The following is a 15,991-nucleotide window of genomic DNA, read 5'->3' as shown; positions in this document are numbered from 1 at the left end:
CACTGAATTTAGTTTATCTATTCCAATTGAAGCCAGCAGTTGAGCATGCATAGGAAATAATAGGTTGGTTTCCTTCGTCAAAGAAAACGAAAGGCATTGATAGCGATTCAATACCCACCATTAGTGTATTCATAATATACAAATTACTTAGTTTTAGAAATCCCAGTTTAGACGAATGTTAATGGCTCATTTGAAAAAGGCCAGATTGGCGCCCATGCGACGCCACTTCACGTGACGTCAAAGGGACCTAGGTGCTATACGAGTAGTCAGGAGTTTTACATCATCTGATATTACCAATGCATGCATGAAGCACAGAGCTCAGGGAAACATCTCTAAATAATCACCTATTAAAATTGCCTATGGTCGGAAAGTTTCCTTCGTTTGATAGGGTATTAATAATCCTCATCTAAGCTAAGCGCTACCTGCTAGCAGCCTGCATCGTATCGGTGCTCATAGCCTCGCATCAAGGTGGCCTCACACGGCGGCAGCGGGGACCAGAATGACGTCGCATGGGCTTTTCCCAGCATTCATACTTAACCGTCGAGTTTTCGTGCGCTTGAAAATTTTCACTTTTTATTCAATCGCGAAAAATATATATAGTCATTTTAAAATCTAAAAGCGTGAAATGCGTACTCCAGGAGTAATAATCTATCGATTTAGGCAATGAAACATTGAAACCACCCTATTGCTGTAATCTTGTGTGCGAAATATGAGAATGCCGATGCCTCTAAATGATTTCTCTATTAGTGTGACTATAGAATACCCATTTTCAAGATATAAAGTGGCAAATATTGTATTTTGTCATATATCGTTATCTACTTTAAAATGCGGAAATGAACACGACTCGCTTGCTGTTCAAATGAACAAAAAATAATTTTTTAAATAATATACCTCTTCTACACTTTCGGGTGTTTTTACTGTCTATAATTTTAATGCGTCATATAGTTCCCCTTGTGTTTTGAAGAAGAGTATGAAAACGATGGAATAACATAAATTACATACCATCAACCGGTACAGTATCTCTGCATTCAACCCTCTAGATTTTAGATGGCAAGATAACAATCCTTCTCGATTGTTTATTTCAATGAAGTACACAATTTTTGTCTGAAGTGTTATGCTAGATTTCACGCCTTTTATGTACCATTCCACTGGGGACGAATGAAACCTAGGTTGGAATGTCTTCATGTTATTAAAGATGGAAAAATTCCTCTTCTCTTGGTGAACCCATGACCGAATGATGCATTCTACATTATTTGCTGCTGTGAGTTCGTTTTCAGGTACATTGTAAATATTCAATTCAGCGCCAGTGTCCTCTTTCACTGGAACTAGCTCCATTCTAGCCACGGACCAATCAACAGGATCCACTGAAAAATCAAATGATAAATAAAAACCAGCCTGCTTTGCGTTGTTTTAATGTGATAGAAAATGCACACTTAGAGTAGTTGCACTTTTCCACAACGCGTTTCCGCTCATAGAGCCATCATCTGCGTCGTACGCATTAAATCATTGTGGAAAAGTTGAACTACCTTTCATTCGAATATGTCGAACTTCCTCTATATCACGCCCGAATCAGTTGAACTTATGCCGAATGTTTTACTGATGATTAAATACAATATGACTCCTAGCGATTTTATGTTTCTTCTTTCACATCTAAGCATTACAACTTATTGCTACTGTTATCACCAATAAGGCGGAGAAGTAGGAAAATCGTACGACCTCGGAGAATGGAAACACGAATCAATCCAAATAATGTGATGCGTTTGTTAGGATCCTTCAGCCAGGTATCTCGTTAACCCTTAATCGGTCGATAATTCAAATTTCGAGGCGAAAATATTATTTTACAGTTAAGCATAGGAACAACATACAGGACAGTGCATATTAGTTTATTAGCAAAAATATAAATTAATTATAATTTCATCCCATGTTTTTGCTGAGATATATTTCCTGTTTTGACGAAAAACTTAATTTGCATCGGTGAAAAAGAAATTCAAAAGAGACTCCACAATAAACAAGACAATATCTTATGGCTTCCGTATGTCCATAAACAATAAATTACGAAAACGAAATTTTCCAATCATTAACGATGTAGTAATCTGCTCGCTGGCATGTGGAAGTTCATGAAGCATCATCGTGGATCGGAAAAATTTGAGAGATGGCGTAATTTTACTATGCCTTTAAAACACGAGTTACTACCGTATAACGCAGGTCTCTTATGCAATCTGCTATTATTTCTCCTGTTGAATATTGTGTTGGAGGGGAAAAATAGTGGAAGGAAAAAAGGATGGAGACGACGCGACGCCTCCAGGGAAAGGATAGGGTTGGAAGGGAGGGGATATGGAAATCTCAACGCCGCGCCGCGGCGCGCCGTCATTTGGGCGACGTGGGCCACCACTAGCGAAACCATAATTTGATAAATCCACAGATAGGAAAGATTTCCCCATGAAGAAGAGATTACGAGAAATAGAGTTTGCTTTTTAATAAAAGAGTCAGTTTCGCGACGTTAAGCGCACGAAGTATGTCCATTCTCCGTAGTAGTACCTATATCGAAAGCACTCAAAGAAAGAAGTCTTTCACTGTACCTCTTGCAGTGCCCAGCGATTGCATAATAAGAGTCATTCATAGCCATGTTTATTGATTTTACTTTATGGTGGTTATTTTCTATCTCTATTAAATCAATTATCCAGATATAAAAGTGAATGTGGCCATATCACATCCACACGCTTGCCGCAGCGCTGTACTCTGCACCGCCGCCGGCTAGAACCGGAGTCGACCGCACGCTCGAAAAAACGATGTAAAATTCCGGGTTGCAAGTTGGTGCAAGATTTTTCTTTAGATTCACAATGTAGAAGCTCCATAGAACGACGTGGTATAAGTCACTTGGCGGAACTCGGCGGAAGTATCTACTTTTTCTCTACGTTTATGTAAAAAATTGTCTGAAAACAGGCTCTCCACCATTTTGTTACATATCTATAATTAATGATCAAATAATTTTTTTAAATCCTCCAAATATAAGAAAAATAAGTGTTACTTAAGATGGCATAACATTTTTGTCAATAAAGCTATTCATGAAACCACTGCACGGGGATGAAGCTGGCTATTTTCAGACAAAATCGAGGGTGGTCGTTTTTCGCTAAATTTGTCATCTTTGACCTCAAATATATGGTTAACGATAAGGCACAAAAAATTAATAATCTACAAGATATGCACAATTTATTTAAAAATATATATGCGAAATTTCAATTTCCTAGCTCGAAAAAAAAAAAACGTTTTTGAGGTTTTCGCCAGCTTTTTTCGATTGTCTTTTAAGCCCACTTGTGTCCACTTTTTGAGCCCACTGTGCGTCGTCTGGGAAAAAAATCTTTTACCAATTTTCTAAGTCAATTTAGCCCATATTTTGCACTACGCTCCTACAAAAATTCCCATTATAACTTACCTAATGTATTGGAAATGTCGCGCCAATGGACAGTCAATATTTCGCTGCGTCAAACTTGTGATCGCAATACTTCCAATGATGGAAATCGCTTTTCGGTACACGCTCAATCCGCACCGTCTCCTTCCTCTTTAGCGATGCACCTACTCTCAACACCAACCACGCCTCGAACTACCTCGTTATACTTTTCGTTTTGACCGTCTCACTGTTTTCCTCCACCGCACTGCCTTCTTGCATCTAAGGGACGATGTCCTTCACAGATCGATCCTCCAGCGGCGTCTCGTGCTGGAGAATAAGGCGAGCCTCATTCCATTGTACAGTAGATTCCGGTTAATTGGGACACATCGGGACTTGTGCATTTTGCCCCAAATAAGCGACTGCCCCAATTAGGCGAACTATCCTGTATATGGGCATAAAAAAACGTTGAAGTGATGGAAAGAAGACTAAAGACTGTTTATAATGCAAAATAAGTTTATTAAGCTATTAATTTGATGAAAATCAGCGATTTTAGATATTTTATTATCATTTTTAAGAATTAAAACAATTTAGTTAAAAACATTTTTCAAAGCCTCGGGCGACGCTGAATGAATGTCTTCCACTAATTCCCATTAAAGAAAATTCCTATTCTCTTGCGGATAGTATAACAACAAGAGCTATCAAAATAGGGCAAGAATAGGAACATTTGTGGAAAATAAGAGTAAATCAAAGGAGGAAAATAAAAAAAAATAGTATTCTGAAAACAAAAAAATTTAATTTTGTCGCGAGTATTGAGTCTATGTCGCCGACTCATGGCCCAATAAAGCGGCATGCCGTCCCAATAAAGCGACATACTGTCCCAATAAAGCGGAGAACACTCTTGGATATTCCTCTATTGGGTTCTGTTCTTCAAGATCTGCCCCAATTAAGCGGCTGCCCCAAGTAACCGGTGGACCCATTAAACGGAATATACTGTATTATGTATTTAGGTCGTTACACGCCGAGAGCAGTGGTGGACCTATTGGGGGAGTGTGGGGGAGAGAGGAGCTCTAAACTTAGGACTAAGAGGGCTATAATGACTTTGTATAACATTGAAAATTTTAATGCGAGTAAATTGAATTTGAGCCTTTGAAAATATTTCTGCAAGATTGATAAAATTGCAAAGAGCAGTAATTGAATATTCTTTTCAATGCATGAAATTAACGAGCTACCCGGCCGAAGGACCCTGACAAACATGACATTATTTGCATTGACTCGTATATCCATACTCGGAGGTCGTACGATTTTCCGGCTTCTCTATCTTATTGGTGATAATATTAGCAATAAGATGTAATGCTTAGATGTGAAAGAAGAAAGAAAATGGTTGGGAGTGATAATGTACAGGTACCTGTATTTAAACATCAGTATGAGTTTAACTGATTCAGGCGCGATTTAGTGGAGGTCTCGACCACCATTTGGGTCGAAACGCTCACTAGATAAAATCGAAATTTTTGGAGGTTGCCACTGTGTACAAAAGTATTTAGTGATATTTTCCGATATGTTTACCTACTTAAATGAATTGAAATACAAATTAGCTCTAAACTTAGGGCATATTTTACACGCTTTAGGCATCTTACAAATGGTATGGTACGGTATTTGGAGGAGGCGACCGACAGCTGTGGTCATTTGCGCCATGAGGGTAGGGTGTGGAAGGAAGGGTGGAGAGAAACCCGGCGTCGGCATTAGCCTGCTCTTAACGGAAGGCGCCAAGGGGACCACGGCTTAACGTCCCATCCGACGGACGGAGTGTTGCACTTGAAATATCCTCCACACAACACTCAAGCAGGGATCGGGCAGTCTCTGAAAATTCTCTGCTTCTGCCGGGATTTGAACCCGAGCTCGACGGGTGGGAAGCCAACACTCTAGCCACCACACCAACCCGATCCCCCATCTTACAAATCCAGTGACAGGTCCAAAGAGGGTCTTCATCTACATAATACCCTGCGAGCCACCTGTAGGGTGTTTGGCAAGGGGTGATCAATCACAAATACGCAATAGGATTCCCACATACACACCAAAAAACGTTACGCATACTAACAAATTATTCTACCACATTCATACAAAGGAAAAACTTGCCAGCTACTTATTAAGGTAATCTGCCAATAGAGATAGACACAGAAAAAATTCTTTTAGAAATAATAAGAAAATTAAGAACCATGCATTAACCCTTTCTGGACATTAATTTACTTACCTAAGGAATAAACGTTTCCCTTCCAAATCTCAATCAAGGGAGTTCATAGGAAGCACACCCACCCGTTTTTTTAACTTTTGGGATCACCGCTTCAAACCATTTTGATTTTTAAGAAAGATCAACTGATTAATATATCCTTTCTTTATGATCAACTGAAGCCTTTCCAATTTTACGGGTCTTCCTTTCACCCGGGACTGATGACATTATCATTGGCTCGTAGCGACGCTGCTGACTTCAAACGAAATGGTCAAAATCGAAGTTGAAAATCGAGTTTGGATGTAAACTTGGAGATAATGGCTCGATATCGATTTTCAGCTATTAAAACTCGATTTTCGATTTTGATAGAAATCGACGTTTCCATCGCTTGATGAAGGGGTCACGGCGCCCCATCATTCTTAGTATTGGAGGGTCGCATCTCGGAGAAACAGCTACAAAGAATTACGGTGGCGTCAATTCCTTGTGCAGTCTTAGAACGGCTGATCCGTTCTCCGCACATTTTACCTGGCTCGGTAGATAAGAACATCCGCACAGCACTCAAAGATGCCTCGATCGCGACTTTCCTTATTCCGCACATTAACCCCAACACAACTTCCCTGGCCAGTGGCGCAGCGAGGGGGAGGTTTTGGGGATAAAACCCAACCAGAGCTCAGAGAAAGTTTTAAGTTTAATCCATTTCACTTAATTGGATTGATATTACTGATAGAATAGTGTAAGGATTAATAAAACATCCCTCAGAAAGCCGTAAAACTCACCATTGTGAACCATTTATCTTAAAATTCCGCAATTTATTAATCTCGCACCTACCGCTTACCCTGGTGGGTATTCTATACCCCCACATACCCCGGTATTAGTTGCACTAAACCCCCTCCCCCCAGCCTTAATTCTTAGCTGCGCCCCTGTCCCTGACCGCGATCGTCCGAACTTCGCAATTTGCTGCCGTGCCAACGGCAATAGGTCGTCTCTACGATCATAAGTTGATATTAATTTATATGTCTGGTACCTTTAAAAAGTTGTTTTAGCTGTTAAACTGAGCAAAATGAATAGCACGTATAATAGTTTTAATCACGGATTTCTCAAACGATCGCGAGCAGAGGGTTGTTTTGGATTGAGTTTGCTCGGATAATATACCAGTCACCTAAGGTGTATCCCCAAGGAAGTGTTGTTATCTACAAAATACCCTATGAGCCAGGGGCGCAGCTAGGAATTGAGGCTGGGGTGGAGTTCAAAAGGAGGGGCGGAGAACCCTGCGTCTGCATGGTTTGCAGCCAATTGCTGTCCCCAAAACGCACCTCATACCCTCGCCCAGTCATACAACGTTGTCTCATGGATATGAAGCACTGAAACAAGCCTGAGCCGCCTGAGCCACCAAAACAAGCCCTTTCTGCGAATCGCCAAAACAAAGGAATCTTCCTTTGGGTCCTTCACGCTCGTCGTCCCTTCTGGTTCCTTTCTTAAGGGAACCCTTTTGTTTACGTGTGGTGTGGGCGTTTCCATTTCTTACCTGGCAACCTTGCCCCCTACTCCTTCTAGCTGTCATCGGACAACTCTCGGCGGCCGGACTGTAGGTGTAACTAATACCGGGGTGTGTGGGGGTATGGAATATCCACCAGGATAAGCGGTAGGTGCGAGAGTAATAAATTGCTGAATTTTAAGATAAACGGTTCAAAACGATTAGTTTTACGACTTTCCGAGGAATATTTAATTAATCCTTACACTATTCTATTAGTAATATCAATCCAATTAATTAAAATGGATTAAACTTAAAAATTTCTCTGAGCTCTCCCTAGTAGCACCAAAAGGATTATATCTGTATATATTTAAGATTTCGAAATACATCGGTATACAGATTTTCTCTGAGCTCTGGGGGGGGGGGGGTTTATCCCCCAAAACCCCCTCCTCGCTGCGCCACTGCTATGAGCCACCTCCAAAGTGTGTTGCAGGGGGTGAATATACACAGACGCATGCAGCATTCAATACGCTACCACGTCTTTGAAGTTATTGAAAAAAAAGCCGTGGCACATGAACATGCCGGCAGGTGATGTGAGCTCTCACCGATCGTGCATTGCTCCATGCAAGTTGACAGCAATCGTGAAAAAATGCTAAATTATTAAGTGCATAAATAATTATGTAACTGCATATAACTAGTTACATGCCGAAAATGAAAACAATGGCCAACGAAACTAAACCAGAAAATGAAAAGAGAAACAAATACATCCACCTAGCGAGTGCACTGATAAATAGCATTGATGGCACATCTCAGTGGCGCAGCGAGGGGGGGGGGTTTTGGTGGATAATCCCCCCCCCCCAGGGCTCAGAGAATTTTTAAAGTGTAATCAATTTTACTTAATCCGACTAACATTACTTATAGAATAATGTAAGGATTATAAAAATATCCCTCAGAAGGCCGTAAAACTTACCATTTTGAACCATTTATCTTAATTTTTTTTCTGGGAGAGGGCTCCCGCACCTCCCGATTCCCCTGGTGGGTATTCCGTACCCCCTAACTCCCCAGTATTAGTTGTGCCTTAAACCCCCCCTAGCCTCAATTCCTAGCTGCGCCCCTGGCACATCTGTTACTATTTCTGATAGTCATAGGAAAGAACGATATCTTAAATCTCTCTCTATTCCGCAGTCTATTTCTCTTCATTTCCTCTCGTCATCTCTTCTGCCATAATTGGACGTTAAATGAAGCATACCTTTCATGTCATCTGCGAACACGTCCTCTCGGAATCCGCTTAGTAGATACAGCTTATCAGGTCCGCCAATGAAACCGGATGATTGTGGGTAGTTTTGAGACGGATTTGAAAAGTAGTGGTGGATTAGGCTACTGATGCGTGACCAACGTTGGTAGACTGAAATGGTACGCAGTGCAGTACTGCATGCCATGGATAGTGGGTTTGGGGAACTTCGCGGCTTAGAATGCAAAGCGTTTTATCAAAATGGTGGAAGCTTACCTAAATTGTTAAAGATGGTGAAAGGACACCTAAAAACGAAGGTTTTTCAAACCCATCCATCAAGAACTATCCAAGCTCTCAAACATAGATTTGCAGACGAGATAGCGGCAGTACCTGTTAACATGCTACGAGAGGTTATGCAAAATTTCCACGCCAGGCTGCAACAATACATTAACTGCGATGGTGGACATTTTTTTAATATAATTTTCAGAAAATAATTTTTCTCGAAGGTATGTAAAATGGCCTTTTTTCAACATTCAGTTAATTAGTAAGAAAATAGGAAAAAAGTTTTTTTTTCAACAAGCAATGAATTACTTGATTTAATCATCCCGTTTCATTGTTGGACCCTGTATTTCGTTCTTCGCTCAAGAGACGACTCCCAGCCCATCTCATCTAGCAATGTACTCACCCTGTTCTGTTTATCGTAGCAACCCATCTCAAATTTAGCTGCCTTGTGCTGTACCCTATTGATTTCTGCAATCAGTTCTGTCTCATATGCGCTAGCCCACACGCTAGCTGCGTATTCTAGATGAGGCACGGCAATAGCTTCTTTTTCTTACCTTCTTTTCTCATTTCCCGAGAGCTCTCTTTAAAAATAACAATTTACGATTTGCCAAGAAATCCATCCTAATACGCGTGTATCTACTCCATAAGTTTCTAAATTTGTCATTGGTCCTGAATGGGAGACTGTATCAAATACCTTCCGAAAGTCCAAGAATGCCCAAGCGTAGACCTGAATCTTTCTATTACCTGAGGTTAAGACATCATGAAGAAAGGTGAGGTGCAAGGTTAATTTCCCAAGATCTTCCTTTTCTAAATGCTTGTTGTTCCCTAGTTGAAAGGTTTCGGCTGTCAAGATGGCCCATTATTGAACTGAAAATCATATGCTCCAAATGAGTTACATAGGGTGGGTAATAAAGGATGTAAAAGAGAAAAAATACGTCGCTATGAAAAGGTTAGCGGAAAGGAGAGAGAAGTGGAGAGCTTCGTCAAACGAATCTTAGGATTGTTGACCAATGATGATGATGATGATAAAAAAAATTCTCGGTAAACGCCATAAAAAGTGCGAAAGAGAGAAGCTATATGACTCCAGTTAGGCCTCACTTAAGAGTACGCTGCTAGCGTGTGCGACCCTTTTGAAGTAGGACTCATAGCTGAAATCGATAGAGTACATCGCGAGGCGGCCAGATTCGTGATGGGTTGCTGCGATCAAAAGTGCATCGTTTCCAATAAGATAGGCGAGTCGAGAATGGTAATATGAACAGGAGCATTTATCAAAGTATAGGCTTAATTCACTAAGTAAATTCGGTTTAGATTTTTCCCCTTACGACATGAAAAACATCTTTCATTTCATGGCGTGCAATAGTAGACGTGATCGTGAGAAGAAAATAAAGGTATTAGGCAGAAAAACAGCGAAATTTAAAATGCCATTCTTTCCTTGTACTATCAGGGGTTGAAACGGCATCTCGATAAATAAAACTTACAGTGTCACTCGCTAGGACGTCTTATTTCATGTTTATATTTTTCCATTGGTATATCCTTTCATGGATTTAATTTAGGAAAAAGAGCCCTCGGAAAATTTTGCCTTTATGAGTATTACTGCATGAAATGTAGACAAAATACGTATTTCCAAGCGGGAATGACGTGCCTTATAAATTTTAGAAATTGTACACCAGCTATAGCTATTAAAAGGTTAGCGGATATGAGAAATGAATGGAGAGCTGTGTCAAACCAATCTTAGTATTGTGGACTAGGGATGATGACACCAACTACGCCTGTGCTCGGGGTAAATATGGCGAGAGCGCTCCTCCAGTCTGCGCAGTTGAAATGGAAGCAGACATCAGGGCGGATCGCAAAAATCGATTTTTTTCACATCCATCTGGCCCAATGAAAAAAAGTTGTGGGACCGATCAAAAATAAGGCCTCAAAAATTTGAGACCTCTAGGTGAATCCCTGACCCTCGCTCAAATGCAATTTAGGAGGGGAGGGTCAAAATTCGAAAAATATGATATTTAATGATCATTTTCTATAAATTTTGCCAAGTTACTGCCCTCCTAGTTCAAAAATTCCGTGCATTTTGACGTATATGCCACCGTTTAGCCACAAAATACCTAATTTGAGTCCGCGCCCGCGAAGAAAATATTCCAACGCCCACGCAGCGTCGCGGATGCAAGAGCAGCCAGCCGATCCCGTCCCCTCCCCGCTCGCTTCTCCCCCTCCCACGCCTCGAATACAGCAAAATTCATCCCGCGTGTGCTGCTAGGAGGGCGTTCATCTTTGATAATATAAATCAGAAGAAGGTAGAAGGTAAAAAACGATGTGTAGTGAGACGACTTGTCCCTTATTTGGCGCCTCGTCGGCGTTAAACAAATCGATGTTACCAACTTTTAGAGAAGTGATGAAATATTTTTAGATCTGCGACCGTAGGAAAGGAGCCTACGGTCTATGAAGACGCCTCCCGAGTGGCTTTAAAGGTGTGCTCCTAAATTGTATTTGAGCGAGGGTCAGGGGTTCACCTAGAGGTCTCAAATTTTTCAGGCCTTATTTTTGATCGGTTCCACAACTTTTTTTCATTGGGCCAGATGGATGTGAAAAAAATCGATTTTTGCGATCCGCCCTAGCAGACATCTCTCGGGAGAATGTCGAAAATATTAAGGCTGAATTAAAATGTTAAGGTGGACGAAAGGAAGTATTTTATTTGACACAGTATAAAGTCCAGGGGAGCATGGCGGTGTCGTGAGTGGAGTATTGGGCTGCCGACAAAGAAATAATAGCTAAAATCCGGATGTAACGTTCGTTTAATAAAAGCATTGCTAGTTGACGAGGTTTGAGGAAAAGTGCTGGTTGAATGTGTTACACCTTAAAGCTTGTGGCATAGACTGGGGTGAGCTCTATCCTCACCCATCAAAGCCAAATTTCTTGTAGAAGCACTGAGTGAGTGATTTGGTTCGGATTATCCTAATGTAGCACCTCATCCCATTCAATTGTACTTATTAAAGCCGACCCAATCACCTTTCCCACTCGATATGTGACTATGGCATGAATCATTTAAGCCATTATAATCCAATGTTGCTTCTGAGCAACATCAAAAACGTATCAATTTTCTGCTCTATTTCTAATATCTAAACTATGACTAATTTTGTGGTGTGAATTGTAGTGACGAAATATTTAGCTGCCATGATCATTATACTTGAGTGCAAAAATTTCAAGTTCTCAAAGTGAAAAATCTTGAAGCAGATGCAATTATTTTGGCGAGTTATCCTCTGAAAGCCATTTCCTACGCGACGCGATGTAAATTGTGCAGTTTCATGATATCTGAGAGACGTTTGTGGAAGCTCATTTTCGTGAGTGCACAGCAGCAAAACCGATGGCACGACGGGCTTCTAGAACATTTTCAGTGATTTATAACTATCCCGAAAGCAGTCTGCAAAAAAAACTTCCAACGTAAATCCAGCTTCAGGCTGTACTCACCCGTCATCTGAGCTTCCGTCACTATGGCAATCAGTAAAAGTGAAATCGGCACTCGCTGTATTATAGCGATCCGGACTGGAGCTATCGACACCATCGTCTCCGCCATGGTGCAAGACATTTAAACTGATCCGAATGGGCACATATGGCACTGTCAACCTGAGAGACTTAAATAGAACTACAGTGTTTCCATTACACCAATGGTACTAACATGCTTGCCCGGACACGAGATCTAACAAATTTGCGGCGCCCTTCCGTTGGTTTTCTTTTATCTCGCAATATAATTATTTTTTTACGAAAAACCGCGGCCGGTGAAAATATAACGGATTTACCCGGAAGTGCCCGAAGGATGAAATATCCGCTGTGGAGTTGTCACTTAGAGCAAGAGTAGTAACGATAATAATATACGATGCAAAAAATGTTCTGCCCAAGCAAAACCATTTCAAAAATATTTTGGAATGACATTATCTCATAGCCTATAATTTTATTCGTCATCGCCATTACTGGTAAACAATCCTAAGATTGGTTCTCCACTTAATTTTATCAGATAATCTTTTCACACCTATGTATTTATTCTCTCTAACACCCTTCTTTAACTGTTCTATATATTTCGTTCGAGGTCTTCCTTTTCCGTTCTTGCTATCAACTTGTCCATCGACGATTATCTTCATCAGTCCATCATGTCTCAAGATGTGGCCTGCAAGGTCGTTTCGTCTTCTCATTCAGCTTTTCGTGCGGCCTCTCTTCTCTCCTATTCTTCTTAAGACTTCCTCATTACTTACAGGGTCTATCCATTTCATCTTCATCATTCTTCCGTAGCACCAAATTTCGAAGGCCTCTATCCTTGCTTTTTCCGCTGCTGTCATATTACGATATATTAATATTTATGTTATTAAATAAAAGTGGTGTGTTGTGTTTTACGTGATAACAGCTTGAAACCATTATGTTGCGTCAATATGAGGAACAAAGATGAATTTAATGCTTCCTTAAATACAGAAAATTCAATTTAGCCAAGTGAAATATTTATGCCTGATAGTACCTGACTTATTTGACCTAATCTGACTTATCAAATGTGAAAAGAGTTAAAAAATGAATTGAATGATGAAACCCCATGATTCTTCACGGAAAAAATTACTATTATCAATAATTTATCGTATCGAATAAAATAGAGTAATTGTTGTTTCGATATTTCATTCAATTCAATCGCTATATTTACAATGAATATTGCATAATTTTTCGGTCGTTTTATCAAACACTCGTGAGACATTCATGAGACCATAAGGGAGTCGTCAGATCAACATCTTAGCGTCGCCACTAGAAATTGCATAACTCACTGTCAGACTACAAGGCTGTAATTTGAAATTTAATAATTTTTTCCATTTTATTTATTTTTACCTTAAAAACCAAGAGAAGTAAAAATTACGAATGGTGGGATATCCGTGCGCCTTTCAATTAGGAGAGGAAAACGAACGAGGAAGTGCTGAAATGGTGGGCAAGGAGAGGAAACTTTCAGATGAGATAAGGAGGAGACAGAGGGACTCGGTTACTAAGCGGGAAAGGGATTATAAAATCGTAAATCCTTCGTTCTTGCCACTAGAATTTCATGGGAAATTTTGATATTGCTAATTAAGTTAATAATGAAGATGCAATACTTTGATTGAGGCGATGACTTTCGATCATTCGCCAATTTCGTATGTTCCGCTTTTTCCACCTCTCGACTCGTTTTTCCTTTGAATAACATCGGCTCCACTGTTTCGTCCACCATGCAATCACAGCATCCCGCATCCAGCCACTCCTGAACAGATCCTTGCCTATATTTACCCTGACAGTTGGAAATTTTCCGAGCGAGTCAGCATAGACGTTCGAGTCAGCGAAAAGAGCGGATTGGCAGAACTCCTCCCTTCCGAGTGATCCGATCTTCGTGCAGCACCCCCCCAGTTCTAAGTCCTGAATCATGTCCGATCGTCCTCTTGCTCGCTCTTGCCACTAGGGTTGTATGGGAAATTATGATATTGCTAATTACGTTAATAAGAAAGATGCAATGCTTTGAGGCGATGACTTTCGATCATTCACCAATAGGGTAGCTTCCTTCATCAAAGAAAACGAAAGGCATTGATTGCAATTGGTTACCCACCATTACTGTATTCATATTATACAAATTATTTGGTTTTAGAAATCCCTGTTTAGACGAATGTTAATGGTCAATTTTAACTGCATTTGAAAAAGGCCAGATTGGCGCCAATGGGATGCCATTCCAGGTGACGTCACAGAGACCTAGATGCGATACGAGTAGTCAGGAGTTTTACATCGTCTGAGATTACCAATGCATGCATGAAGCACAGAGCTCAGAGATACATTTCTTAATAATCACCTATTAAAATTGCCTATGGTCGGAAAGTTTCCTTCGTGTGACAGGGCATTAATAATTCTTATTTAACCCAAGCGCTACCTGCTAGCATGGTACTCTGCTACCTGCTGTCAGTCTGCATCATATCGGCGCTCATAGCCTCTCACCAAGGTGGCCTCACACGGCGGAGGCCGGAACCAGAATGACGTCGCACGGGCTTTTCCCAGCATTCATACTTAGCCGTCGCGTTTTCGCGCGCTTGAAATTTTTCACTTTTCATTTAGTCGCGAAAAATAGATATAATCATTTAAAAATATTAAAGCGTGAAATACGTACTCCAGGAGTAATAATATTTCGAATTAGGCAGTAAAAAATAATAGGAAACCACCCTATTTCGTAAGTTCCGCTTTTTCCACCTCTCGACTCCTTTTTCCATTGAATAACCTCGGCTCCACTACACCATTAAATGCATCTTTGTTCCTCATATTGAGGCACAAAATGGTTCAAGCTATTATCACGTAAAACACAACATACCATTCTTATGAAATGACATAAACATAAGCATAATATGACAGCAGCGAAAAAAACAAGGAAAGAGACCGTCAGAAAGGACATGCGGAAACTAATAATGATAACATAATGACTAAAAACAAATAAAAAATGGAAAAATACATAATATGCAACAAAAAATGATAAAATCATCGAAAATTCAAGAAAAGTAATTGTATTTGCAAATTCAAGTCTTTTCGTCCAATCGGACCATTCCCTACTTCCGATGCCGGTTAGGTTTACAAGTCTTCTTAGTTTTAGTGTGCATTGCACGCGCTCACTGGTAGAATGTCTTTCTCATTCTCCTTCATTGAGATAGGAAATGTTCCACTGGTCCCTTTACACTTGTTGTGCCATTTGCCCCCTTAGTGCAATTTTACGCGCGATAAATTCCGCTGAAGCTCAGAGCACAGAAGCTCAGAAATTTTTAAAAAGTTTAATCCATTTTACTTAATTGGATTGTTATTACTAATAGAATTTTGTAAGGATTATGAAATATCCCTCAGAAAGCCGTAAAATTCACCATTTTGAACAATTTATCTTATAATTCCCGTGAGCGCAACGTGCATATGTGCATTTATTTGTCATCGTATATCACCGCAATTAACTTTCAGTCCATATTTTCTCACTGTCAATATAACGGCCTTCAGGTTTTCTTGCCAATATTGCAAGCTTGTTTCACTATCATTGATGAGTTTCTCTCTAGGTATAATGATGTTTATTAATGGTTGCTTTCCGCATCTATCTTCACTCGATAACGCGAGCTCACTTGTGTCGCTATTTTTCTTTTCATTCAAAATGACAAACTGAAATGTTTAAATGACTGAGTCACAAAGATTGGCGAGTTACGTGATTTAGCAAGAGGGCGATTTTAAGGACGTTTTCAAGTGTTAAAGGGAGGAGTTAATTTTACTGGAAGTTTGCTTGATAGTGGTCGTGTTAGATACGATTGTGATCTTTTATCAGGATAGACATCCTTTGCCAGAACTTTATCAAAATATCTTCGCCATAGTCTCAATAGCTAGTTTCACGAAAAC

The 15,991-nt window shown here is 40.2% G+C and overlaps 1 protein-coding gene across 1 annotated transcript in view; it reads right to left on the bottom strand.

Annotated features, from left to right (window-relative positions):
- Positions 1 to 12,244, bottom strand: part of LOC124155928 (adhesion G-protein coupled receptor G7-like) — a 32,310-nt gene extending 20,066 nt beyond the window's left edge. The window contains exons 1-2 of the mRNA XM_046530155.1: positions 12,062 to 12,244; positions 1,003 to 1,364 (exon numbers count right to left, since the gene is read on the bottom strand). Of these exons, the coding sequence (XP_046386111.1) occupies positions 1,003 to 1,364; positions 12,062 to 12,179 (480 nt within the window). The 5' untranslated portion in view covers positions 12,180 to 12,244. The remainder of the gene's footprint in view (positions 1 to 1,002; positions 1,365 to 12,061) is intronic.
- Between the last annotated feature and the right edge of the window lie 3,747 nt (positions 12,245 to 15,991).

Source organism: Ischnura elegans, chromosome 3 (genome assembly GCF_921293095.1).
Source record: "Ischnura elegans chromosome 3, ioIscEleg1.1, whole genome shotgun sequence".
Classification (NCBI taxonomy): domain Eukaryota; kingdom Metazoa; phylum Arthropoda; class Insecta; order Odonata; family Coenagrionidae; genus Ischnura; species Ischnura elegans.
Note: the sequence above shows the minus strand (reverse complement) of the source record. Positions and strands in the feature narration are given on the sequence as shown.